This window comes from Bufo gargarizans, chromosome 1 (genome assembly GCF_014858855.1).
Source record: "Bufo gargarizans isolate SCDJY-AF-19 chromosome 1, ASM1485885v1, whole genome shotgun sequence".
Lineage (NCBI taxonomy): Eukaryota > Metazoa > Chordata > Amphibia > Anura > Bufonidae > Bufo > Bufo gargarizans.
In genome coordinates, this window is record NC_058080.1 from 643,336,348 (window position 1) to 643,348,574 (window position 12,227).

At 42.8% G+C, this 12,227-nt stretch overlaps 1 protein-coding gene across 1 annotated transcript in view; it reads right to left on the reverse strand.

Annotated features, from left to right (window-relative positions):
- Nucleotides 1-12,227, reverse strand: part of ADGRV1 (adhesion G protein-coupled receptor V1) — a 522,269-nt gene that overhangs the window by 506,717 nt on the left and 3,325 nt on the right. Inside the window, 1 exon segment of the mRNA XM_044282697.1 lies at nt 7,870-7,953. Within this exon segment, the coding sequence (XP_044138632.1) occupies nt 7,870-7,909 (40 nt within the window). The 5' untranslated portion in view covers nt 7,910-7,953.

The window sequence follows — 12,227 nt, forward strand, 5'->3', positions numbered from 1 at the left end:
TTGGGCATCAACTTGGCAAATGAGGTTCAATGTGGATAAATGTAAAGTTATGCATTTTGGCAGTAATAATCTCCATGCTTCATATGTCATATGTGATGTAACACTGGGAGAGTCACTTATAGAGCAGGATTTGGATGTCCTTGTGGATGGTAGATTAAATAACAGCATACAATGTCAATCAGCTGCTTCGAAGGCCACCAGGATACTGTCATGCATTAAACGAGGCATGGACTCGAGGGGCAGGGATGTAACTACCACTTTACAAAGCGATGGTGCGTCCATATCTGGAATATGCAGTTCAGTTCTGGGCACAAGTCCATAGAAAGGACGCACTGCAGCTGGAAAAAGTACAGAGGAGAGTGACTAAACTGATAAGAGGCATGGAGGGTCTTAGTTATGAAGAAAGATTAAAAGAATTGCATTTATTTAGTCTTGAGAAGAGAGGTCTAAGGGGAGACATGATTAACCTATATAAATATATAAATGGGCCATACAAAAAATACGGTGAGAAATGTTCCATGTAAAATGCCCTCAAAAGACAAGGGGGCACTGCCTCCGACTGGAGAAGAAAAAGTTCAGTGGAATAGACTTCCTCAGGACGTGGTCACAGCAGGAACAGTGGACAGTTTTAACCACTACAGGGCCGTTTTACTTGGATCGACCACCAGAGGACACAGGCAGCTCTGTAAAGTAGCACCAAACACCACTACACTACACCTCCGCCTGTCACTTATTAACCCCTTATTAACCCCCTGATCACCCCATATAGACTCCCTAATCACCCCCCTGTCATTGATCACCCCCCTGGAAGGCTCCATTCAGATGTCCGTATGTGTTTTGCGGATCCGCGGTGTCCGTGTTTTGCGGATCCATGGATCCGCAGATCCGCAAAACACATACGGACGTCTGAATGGAGCCTTACAGGGGGTTGATCAATGACAGGGGGGTGATCACCCCATATAGACTCCCTGATCACCCCCCTGTCATTGATCACCCCCCTGTAAGGCTCCATATATACCTACCATATATACCCAGGAGCATAGCTCCATATAGGAGCTATGCTCCTGTAAAGGGATCCCATAAGTAAGCCATCCACAGTGCTTTCATAAACAGTAAGTGCACCTGTGCGCTTGGAGTAAAAACTACTCCAGCCATTGACTTTTTTACTCCTCTTTTACACCTCATTTCAGTAAATTCACCAAAGCTGAAGTCCTAGTCCCCGCCATGCCCTCGCCACTCCCAAGTGGCGAGGATGGTGTAAAAATGCCTATCCAATAAAACATTGTTGCAGAGGTGTCTAAAAAAGTCGCAAAAAGGGGTCTTCCAACTTTATGCCAAAAACTGTCATAAAAATGTTTATAAATCACCCCAATATCACTGCCTCCGCCTCCATAAATACAGAAGCAATGCACACATAAGAGAACCCCACTAACGACAGACAAAATTAAAATTTCCTTAACATTAGAGACAGTCGGCAATTAGCAGAGCAATAGTCAGCTTGCAGACCTCAGGGAATCTGTGGCCTGTGGCTTGCTGTAGGCATAACCTACAAATTGTGAAACTGCCAATAATGCTATATACGGTAAATGTGGATGTACATGTGAAAATAGCGTCTTATACAATAAGAAAACTATTCACGGCTGTAACGTCATTTTCCACCAAAGAACCACTTGATGCACAGAGAGGCTTGTGCTGTCTCTAGCAAACCCCAAAACTCTGAATTATTTAATATTAACACCTGACTGCCGCTCATTGTGAAAGAATGCAACCCACACGACAATGCAAAGCTGAAATATGGTAACACAATCCTGGTATGGGCTCAGGTGAACGGCACAGCTACACAGTGACTTTCTGACTGTCAGATAGATGACTGACTTCTAGATATGCAGGTCACCACTGATATCAGATGAAGCACATGTCTAGAGATCACTGTGGAAACCGCAGTCATGCAAAAGACAAAGCATAATTATATAACAAGGCATGTGTGAGTCGTCATATAACAACCAAATATTCTATATGTGATAGTAATAATATATTTATCATTACTGGATACAGTGTTACAAGCACAAACATAATAGTTCTCACTCTCCAGGATTGTAATATTTGTCTAATGTACGGCTGAAGTCATTTTAATACAATTATTTATAATTATTCTTATTTTATTACTAGCTGATGACCCGGTGTTGCTCGGGCATTTATTCATTGCAATTTTATATTAAATAACAGTTACTTTCACGATGGCCGCCCCTTTACCGGTGACCACCCCTTTAACCCTTTAACAGTGACTTCACAGTGGCCACCTCTTTAACGGTGACCACCCTTTTAACAGTGACTTTCACAGTGGCCGCCCCTTTAACGGTGACTGCCCCTTTAACAGTGACTTTCACAGTGGCCACCCCTTTAATGGTGACCACCCATTTAACAGTGACTATCTTAGTGGCCGCCCCTTTAACGGTGACCGTCCCATTAACAGTGACTTTCACAGTGACTGCCCCATTAACAGTGACTTTCACGGTGGCTGCCCTTTTAACAGTGACTTTAACGGTGGCCGTCCCTTTAACAGTGACCGCCCCTTTAATGGTAACTTTCACAGTGGCCACCCCTTTAACGGTGACTTTTACAGTGGCTGCCCCTTTAACAGTGACCGCCCCTTTAACACTGACTTTCACAGTGGCCGTCCCCTTTAACAGTGACAACCCGTTTAACAGTGACTTTCACAGTGGCCGCCCCTTTAACAGTGATCACCCTTTTAACAGTGACTTTCACAGTGGCCGCCCCTTTATCAGTGACCTTCACAGTGACCACAGTGATAGCTTGCACCTGCGATTTGTCTCTGGAGGTGCTGTTCAGTTTTTTTGTTTTATATATATATATATATATATATATATATATATATATATATGAAAGAATGGCAGCACCGACTGAAAAAATTAAAACAAGAGGGTGCAAAGCTCAATGGGAATAAGCTTACCCAATATACAGAAGACAAAAAACGGGCAGCACTCCAATTTGTGGAATAGTGAACTCAAACTTTATTCACCCATGTGGCAAGGCAACGTTTCGGCTCAATACCAGAGCCTTTCTTAAGTAAAGAAACAGGACAAAGTGACCAGTATATATACATCAAGAAACTGGCAAATGTGCAATTAAATCATTACAGCATGTGATCAATTAATCAATCAACGTCAAACCATAATATTTCATTATTCATGTAAAACCTGATTCCAAAAGGTGCATAAAAACCACATATCGACCATGATTAAAGTGTATAAATAAATACATGTGGATGATGTGCCAAACAGATGTGTAAAAGATTCCATATATAATCAATAACAAGCTAATATACATATAGTGGACAGAGAGGTAATTAATAATACCCTAATAAAGTGCCATGTGCAAAAGATCAACCAAAAGGGGACAATTAGGGATGAACGTGGATACACTGACCAGGAGCTCCGCAAACTGGTCAGTGTAAATGGCGTGTCTGTAACTACATGGCGCATGCCCAAGGTTGCGTGCATGATTGAACGTCTGTGGAGTTTGCGCACTGTGTACTGCTCACCTCCCACGGCCATATTGGAAAAGGCAAAGGATCACACGAGTCCTTGCGCATGCGCCGAGCATCATGTATATCCAAATGTCTAATTCCACACCGGCCAGATAGATGACTGACTTCTAGATATGCAGGTCACCACTGATATCAGATGAAGCACATGTCTAGAGATCACTGTGGAAACTGCAGTCATTAACATTACAAAGCATACTTATATAACAAGGCATGTGTGAGTCGTCATATATCAATCAAATATTCTATGGGACATGGGACAGAAGAAATAATTATTTTCTCATATTACTTTGAATTAGGGATTCCCTAAACTATGACCATAGGGATGATCTGGAACTATTGACTGCACATCAGTAATCCCTCCTTCAGCAAATCCTCATGTCTACGTGTAGAAGTTAATGAAGCAGCACTGGGTGAAGAGCTGACATGGATCATGCCACTTACCTGAACCATGGGGCTGATAGCACAGAAGGCTAGAGGGCTGATGAGGTGGGTTAGTGGGACATGTCTTGCTGTGTTGAGCTTCTTGAGTGTATCACATTGTCAGTGTCTTATTCTGAGTACACGGAGGAGGGAGGAGCAGGACAGCCTGCAACTAATCCAGACAACATCACTGAAAGCTATCACTGCCCTTCTGCCCCAGCCACTGACATCACCAACACAGGTCTATCAGAAGCAGACTATGACACATCACAGCATAGCAAATATACAAGTCCGACAGATGGGAGCTGTGATGTGTAGTAACACAATCCTATATCTTCAGTGTTTAGGAATGGACATGATGACATACAGGATCATCAATACTTCTCAGATCGGTTTTTGAGTTGGTTAGCATGAAGGTTGAAGCTTGTTCAGACCACTTGTGGCTTTTCAGGTATTGTAGACTAGTAAAGAGACCCAGAACCAAATTAAGGTGGGTGGAGAACCCTGGCAGGCTGACATCCCACCACTGGGAACAAAACCCTATCTGACCCCTCGTAGCACAACTCAAGTTTCTCATTTGTTATAGAGACAACTGTGCCAGAGGCTGATAATGCTATAAAGAAAGCCACACACATGGGTGGTCAAATCTTCTTTTCAAGTAGGTTGGATTACTGACTAGCCATCTGGGGGAATGAGTAGTGGTGGCCTCCTAGACCCCCAAGATGTTGAGAAATCTATAATGTCATCTAATGAGTTAGGGGTAGAAAATTAGGTATTTTATCACTTCTATGTGGCACATCTGCTGTGATGCTGGATGACAAATAGTACCAGAAAGAAAGATGCTGTATGCTACATTTTTCTGTCGGGCACTATCAGTCTATAGCCTCTGGACCTATTCACTAAATGCACATATATCAGATGAGTCTGGCTCCACAAGAAAAATTCCTGTCCGGACTAAGGTTGCACCGGGTATCAAATTATCAGTACTTTTTTTATACTTTTTTACCTGGTATGGTTCGATACTGGGATTGTCACTTTTTCAATACTAAGCCACAATACTCCTGTGTCCTATGCTGCAGCCTGGCTGCTAGGTCTCTTTCTGTGTGTGCATTAGTGTCTATTCATTGACTTTGCAAAGTAATAACTTCGGCTCATCAGAGCCAATATATTCTAATACTGTACGGAGCGCCAACGAAGTTGAAGCATCCAAAGTCGATTTGCTCATGAGCTCACAGCCTGTTTGTTAGGTTTAAAGATGTTTCAAATTTAACAAACAACATGTGCTGTTTGATACATCTAGGGCAAAGTACACCAGTGCAGGCTTCAGCAAAACTGACTTCAAATCAGAGGCACAGTTAGTAGGGGGCAGGGCGGTGGCCACCCGAGGCCCACTAAGGAGGAAGGGGCCCACCAAGGGCAAAGAAAATGTGGAAATGCTTTCTAACTAATAATGGAAGCGTCCATTAGTACAGGAGGTCCAGGGAGTGGTGGATATAGCACCACAGACTTTACTCACCACTCCCTGGTCCTCTTCTATGGGTGCCCAGGCTGAGAGTGTACAGCTTCAGGATGTAGTGCACGTAGGTGCTTACTATGACCTGACGCTGTGCAACATCAGGACAGAGTGGCGCATAGGCACCCAGAGCACAGGAGAAGAGGTAAGTATTTTTATTTTTTATCTGGTCTGAGGTCTGCCTTTAAGGGGAGATGGGGTGGGAGTTATAGGGAGCAAAGGGGTCTGAATGATCTTGGGGTCAGATAGGGAGTCTGGATGTATTTGGTGTTGGATCTGGGGTCTGAATGAATTTGGGGTAACATCTGGGGTCTGAATGAACTTGAGGTCGGATCTGGGGATTGAATGAACTTGGAGTCTGATCTGGGGTCTGAATGAAATTCGGGCCTGATCTGGTGTCTGTATGAATTTGAGGTCAGATCTGGGGTCTGAATGAATCTGGAGTGAGATCTGGGGACTGCATACATTTGGGACCTGATCTGGGGTCTGGTCTAAGAGTCTATATTAATTATGGGCTCTGTTTTCGGGGTCTGTATTAATTCCTGGGTCTCATCTGGGGCTGATCAGGGGTCTGTATGAAAACGTGGGCCAATCTGGGGTTTGTGTGAATTTGAGAAGAGATTTTGGTTCTAATATGGGGTCTGTATGAATCTGTGATCTAATCTGGGGTCTGTATGAATCTGAGGCTGATCTAAAGTCTGTATGAATTTGGGGGCAGATCTGGAGTCTGTAGGAATTTGGGAGCTGATATGCAGTCTGTATGAATTTTGGGTCTAAACTGGGGTCTGTATGAATTGTGAGGCTAATCTGGAGTTTGTGTGAATATGGGGGCTGATCTGGTTTTGGTATGAATTTGGAGGCTGATCTGGGTTTGGTATGAATTTGGAGGCTGATCTGGGGTCTGTACGAATTCTTGGGCTAATGTGGGGTCTGTATAAATTTGGGAGCTGATACTGGTTCGGCCCATAATAGAACTGCCCTATCCTTGTCCGTAATACGGACAATAATAGGACATGTTCTATTTTTTTGCAGAATGGCCATGTGGATATACGGAAATGGAATTCACAAGGAGTAAATTCTATTTTTTTGCAGACCCATTGAAGTGAATGGCTCCTCATATGGGTCACAAAAGAAACCAGCACAGAAACAGAAAAACATGTTCCATGCTGGACAACAGTTACACCCTCCAGCAGCATGTAGGAAGAACTGAACTGACAGTATACCCCACAGCCAGGAAGCATTATTTGATGTTGGGGGTGCATGTCTTTTTTTTTCACCCTTTTTGTCCTATATACAGTACTTTCTCCTCCTTTATGATCCACACCAGGTTTTGGCTTAAAAAATGTTCGACAAAAAACCTAAGTGTGGAAAGCCAGCCTTTCGCCCTAATGCACACGGCCGTGCCGTTTTTTGCGGTCCGCAACCTCTGCAGTTGTAAACACGCATTGGGGGCCCACTCAGATGAGTTTTGTCCCCCCCCCCCCCTCCCCTGTGCTGACCCCTAGCTATGCCTCTGTTTAAAAAAATTATTTTCATTATAAATTCTGACCAAAATGTCTAGAAAAGTGAAGCTTCATACTGTATATAAGGGCAATGAATTTACAGCAGATCCACAATATATATGTTTAACATCGTAATCATTGCGCAGGGTGCATTATCGACCTGTCGCTCCATCAGGACAGGGGAACTTGACCCCTGTTCTCAGGATAGGTGGTGTTCCCAGCAGTTGACCCCACTCCAATAACTTGAAAACTTGGCACAACCCCTTTAAGGAGTTGTCCAGCCAGACACAAATTGTTGCAATGTGTGTTAATCTGAAACGGATAAAACTTACTGATAAACTTCTATTACAGCATCAGCCCTGATGTCCCGATATTAGCCCTGGTCCTACTCCAATATCAGGCTCATTAAGACATAGAAACGGAGCTGCTCCCATTCTGTGTTGGCATGTGACTCATGATGTGCTTGACGGGGGCTGGCTGTTTGACATACCTAAGATCCCTTCTCTGTCTCAGAATGAACCCCCGCAACGTCAAACAGCCAACCCTCTTCAAGCACGTCACTTGTCACATGCCAACAAATGGTGATGGGGCTGAGGAAATGGCACAGGACTGGAGCTGATATTAGGACCACGGGGCAGCTCTCATAATACAAGTATATCAGTAGATTTTTATCAATTTCAATTTAAAAAACATTGCAACCACATTTAACCGTGCTGGACCACTCCTTTAAATATTGTAAATTTTTCTAAAGTACAATTACAGAATAAGAGGTCAAATATTGTGTTACATGTTATCACTGAACTACAAGCAAATAGCATCAAACCTGTGTAATGTATGACAAACAGAGGATGACTCTGGTACAGCACCTGTGTCCCTTTGGCGAAACAGATGAAATTCTCTTCCCATTGCTCTTTTCTGAACCTCCTCCGAGGTGCTTACATTGCACAAAGCTGGAAATACAAAATGGAAACGTTATAACTAAAAGCCCGAATGTATAATAATAATAATAATAAAAAATAAATAAAGACTAGAATATATAAGTTTCAGACTATTTTATCACCGTTAATTCATTTTTTGGCGGTGGATATGCAAAAACACTGCACTTCTTGCATTGCTTTTTTGTTTCTTTTTTATGGCATTCACAATGTTGGATAAATTACACGATAATTGTATAGTTTTTGGCAATACAGATGAAGCAATACCAGGGGGATTTTATCTTTTCAAGTTTTTTCCATTGAAAAGCACTTTTTCGGTGGCAAAAGGTGTTTTTTAACTTGATGTTTTTTTCCATAAAACATTATTTCTTTTTCTTAAACCATTTACTAGTCCCACAAGGGGACTTGGACATGCAATCTCTTCTATAACACACTGTACTGATCATGTAGTACAGTGTATTATACTGTTATCTGAGCCATTAGAGTAGAAGCCCGGCTGTCATGTGACAGTGGAGATCCTGTTCTGCTTAGTGTAGGCGACCGTAAAAAGGTGGTGGCCTAGAATAAGCATCCTTAATGACCACTGTAAAAAAAAGGCAAATAAGCATTCATTAAGATGCAACAATTTTGTATCATTTTTTTTTGCTTTTTCTGTATTTTTTGTAAGCCCTCCCACCCCTCCCATGCTGATCATACTGAACACATTTCATTCGGGCAGAAAAGGACAATACTGTTTTGAGCGACCTGTGCTCGGGTTGTGTGGCTGCAAAGAGGGGAGTTTCTGAGGGCTCTTTCTTAGACTACAACCGAGCTAGAGCCATGATCTTTACCTTGTTCTAAAGCTGATAATCTAAGCAGCATCACAGCCCCCATACAGCCATTAGAAATGGGTCCCATTGAAACCTACTTAAATGTGCAGCTCTCATTCCTGGCTGTATTCTCAGTTCAATGGCAGCTAGCTCTACACAGCTCTAGCTTAACTGCAGCCTGAGATATTAAAGGTTAAAACAGCACCCCCTCCCCCTTGAACCAGCTGTGATCTCAGCCAAAATGGAGGAGGAGAGGGGGGACCAGTGAGGGATGTGATGACAGGCTGCAGGAGAGAATTAGATCCCCTCCCTGCATAACTGTAAACAACCCCAGGGGGGAGGGAAAACATGGACCTCTGTGAATCAGAGGGCAAATATGCCACATATGAGGTCTTTTTTTTCCAGAAAAGGAGTGAGATGAACGCTTATTCCTCTAATCACCTCTTCATTGCCTAATTAGGCACACAGAGGAGGAAAAATGTTACTGGTCCTTAAGGCTAAAATGTGTTATGCCACTAAGGGGTTAAAGTGCACTTAAAGGGAACCTGTCACCTCTACAATGCTACCCTCACTGAGCGTTTCTAAATGTTCATTGTGTTACCCTAAACATATAAATTACACTTTTAATTTCATTTGCAGACGAATTCAATAAGTATTATGCATTTTTGTACTTCCTGCCTTTTATGCAAATTAACATAAAACAGTCATATCTCACTTGTGTGACCAGAGAAGAGTCATATTTGCAAGCTCTGACTCATCTCAGGTTAATTTGCATATTGTATCAAATTAGTTTTTATACACAATAAAAGCACACAGAGCTATGGGGACTGGGTATTGCGGATGTGCTAGCGGCCATCTAGCAACCCATGTCCTCAGCTCATTACTCAAAATCCAGGTGATTGGTTCCCTTTTGTGCAAACTATATTTACTTCGGACATAAATACATAATCTACAATAAAAAAGTGACATTTTTGGGAGGATTTTTTAATTTATTGTGACTATTATGGGGTTAAAGAGAACCTGTCACCTTTCCTGACATGTCTATTTCAGTAACTACTCTCATTTCCCATATAATAACAATTCTGGAGCATCTATGCTTATGATTCTATGCTATGTACTTCCTATATTATTCCTAATAGAAATGTATGAATGAATTGCCAGCAGTCTGCAATAAAGGTCCAGCTGGGTATTACCAGTGAAGGAGAAGTGTTCCAGCATGGTCTGCCACTGTCCACTCAGTGCCGCCAGTGTCAGACTGTACAGGGACACCCCCCCAACTCAGTGCCGCCAGTGTCAGACTGTACAGGGACACCCCCCCAACTGGTAACAACCAATTGGACTTTTATTACAGAGTGCTAACAAATTCATTCATGACCATTTAGAAGGAATAATAAAGAAACGGCAGAACATAGAGTAATATAAAAAGATGCTCCAGAAGTTCCTAAAACAGACATGCCAGGTGAAGTGAGAGGCCCTCTTTAAGTGTTAACTGGTTGTCTAAACTGTGGCCATTAACATAAAAATCAACAACCAGTTAACACTACAGTTGCATCTCGGCCACGGCTCATCCTTGCAGCGCATGCTTCATGGGACACCACAGTCACCTAAAAACAACAGTTGCTGAGTAAACGAAATTAGAGCAGATTACTTAAACTCATAAGCTGATTAGCCCGCCGCGCTCTTACCCAACCATATCACACACATCTCAGGAGAAAACCGGTAAAACCAAAAATATCATACACTGAGTAAATGATTACTTGTATATTTCTGTAAGTAAACGCTCTAGGAAAGACTAAGGCTACTTTCACACCTGCGTAAAGTGCGGATCCGTCTGGTATCTGCACAGACGGATCCGCACCTATAATGCAAACGCTTGTATCCGTTCAGAACGGATCCGTTTGCATTACCATGAATTTTTTATTTTTTTGTTCATAATAATGCAAACTGATCCGTTTTGACTTAGGGCTCCTTCACACTTGCGGCAGGACGGATCCAGCAGGCTGGTCTCCCTGTCGGATCTGTCCTTCCGCTGTTTCGCTGAGGGGGGGCTGAGCTGCGGCGCAGCATGGCGAAAGCCGCCGGACTAAAAAGTCGGACATGCAGGACTTTTTAGTCCGGCGGCTTTCGCCGTGCACCGCCGTGCTGCGCCGGAGCTCAGCCCCCGTCCCCATTATAGTCAATGGGGACGGAGCGGCGGTCCGGCGGCTCGGCGAAACAGCGGAAGGACGGATCCAACAGGGAGACCAGCCTGCTGGATCCGTCCTGCCGCAAGTGTGAAGGAGCCCTTAGGCTACTTTCACACCTGCGTTAGGTGCGGATCCATCTGGTATCTGCACAGACGGATACGCACCTATAAACGCAAACGAAAATATCCGTTCAGTATGGATCCGTCTGCATAACTTAGTCAAAAAAAGTCTAAGTCAAACGGATCCGTCCTGACTTTACATTGAAAGTCAATGGGGGACGGATCCATTTACAATTGCACCAATATTGTGTCAATGTAGACGGATCCGTCCCCATTGACTTACATTGTAAGTCAGGACGGATCCGTATGGCTCCGGACCGCCAGGCGGACACCAAAACGCTACAAGCAGCGTTTTGGTGTCCGCCTCCTGAGCGTAATGGAGGCGGAACGGAGCCAAACTGATGCATTCTGAACGGATCCGCATCCATTCAGAATGCATTGGGGCTGAACTGATCCGTTTGGGGCCGCTTGTGAGAGCCTTGAAACGGGTCTCACAGGCGGACCCAGAAACAGCAGTGTGAAAGTAGCCCAGGAAGCTCAAGATTTTAGGACCTGAAAAGCTTTCATGTTCGTTTCCTTTGTGTGGATGCAAAAGTCTTGAATTCTTTGCTTTCATTACTTATTGAATTTCAAATGACAGAACCTAGTAATAATTAAAGCTATAAGAATCCTAATAGAGGCCAATTAATAACCAAATTACTCTACATACCTGTCACTATGTAAAAAGGGATCCCTGGAGCATAAAGAAGCATATAAAATCCCTAATAACTATAGCAGAAAAATGCATGACATTTCCTAATGAATACTGAAGATACATATTGTACTTACATTCTTGTATTAACAAGTGTACATTAGGGTGTTTCATTTTGGAATGGAAAAAAATCTAATGTAAAATTTCAGACTTTGCTTACGCCCCGAGTCTCAGTGATGTAAAAGATATATATGCCAAATTTGAAGAAGATTGGATAATATTTAGAGGTTGCACAGTCTGATCGGTTTTGTAAAGGTAGGCAAAAAATATGATTTTTCAATGTTAATTACTTTTATTGGGAAAACTAGAAATCACAGACTAAAAATAATATTAAAACTAGACACTAAGATTAATAGGTAGTATGATAGGCAAAACGTGTTATATTAATCAACTTTGAACAATGCAATCCCTTCTTTTGTTAGCTTAGTGACGACTTTTCTGTGATGCTCGACGACCCTCAACAAGAATTGTTTTTGTTGTTCGT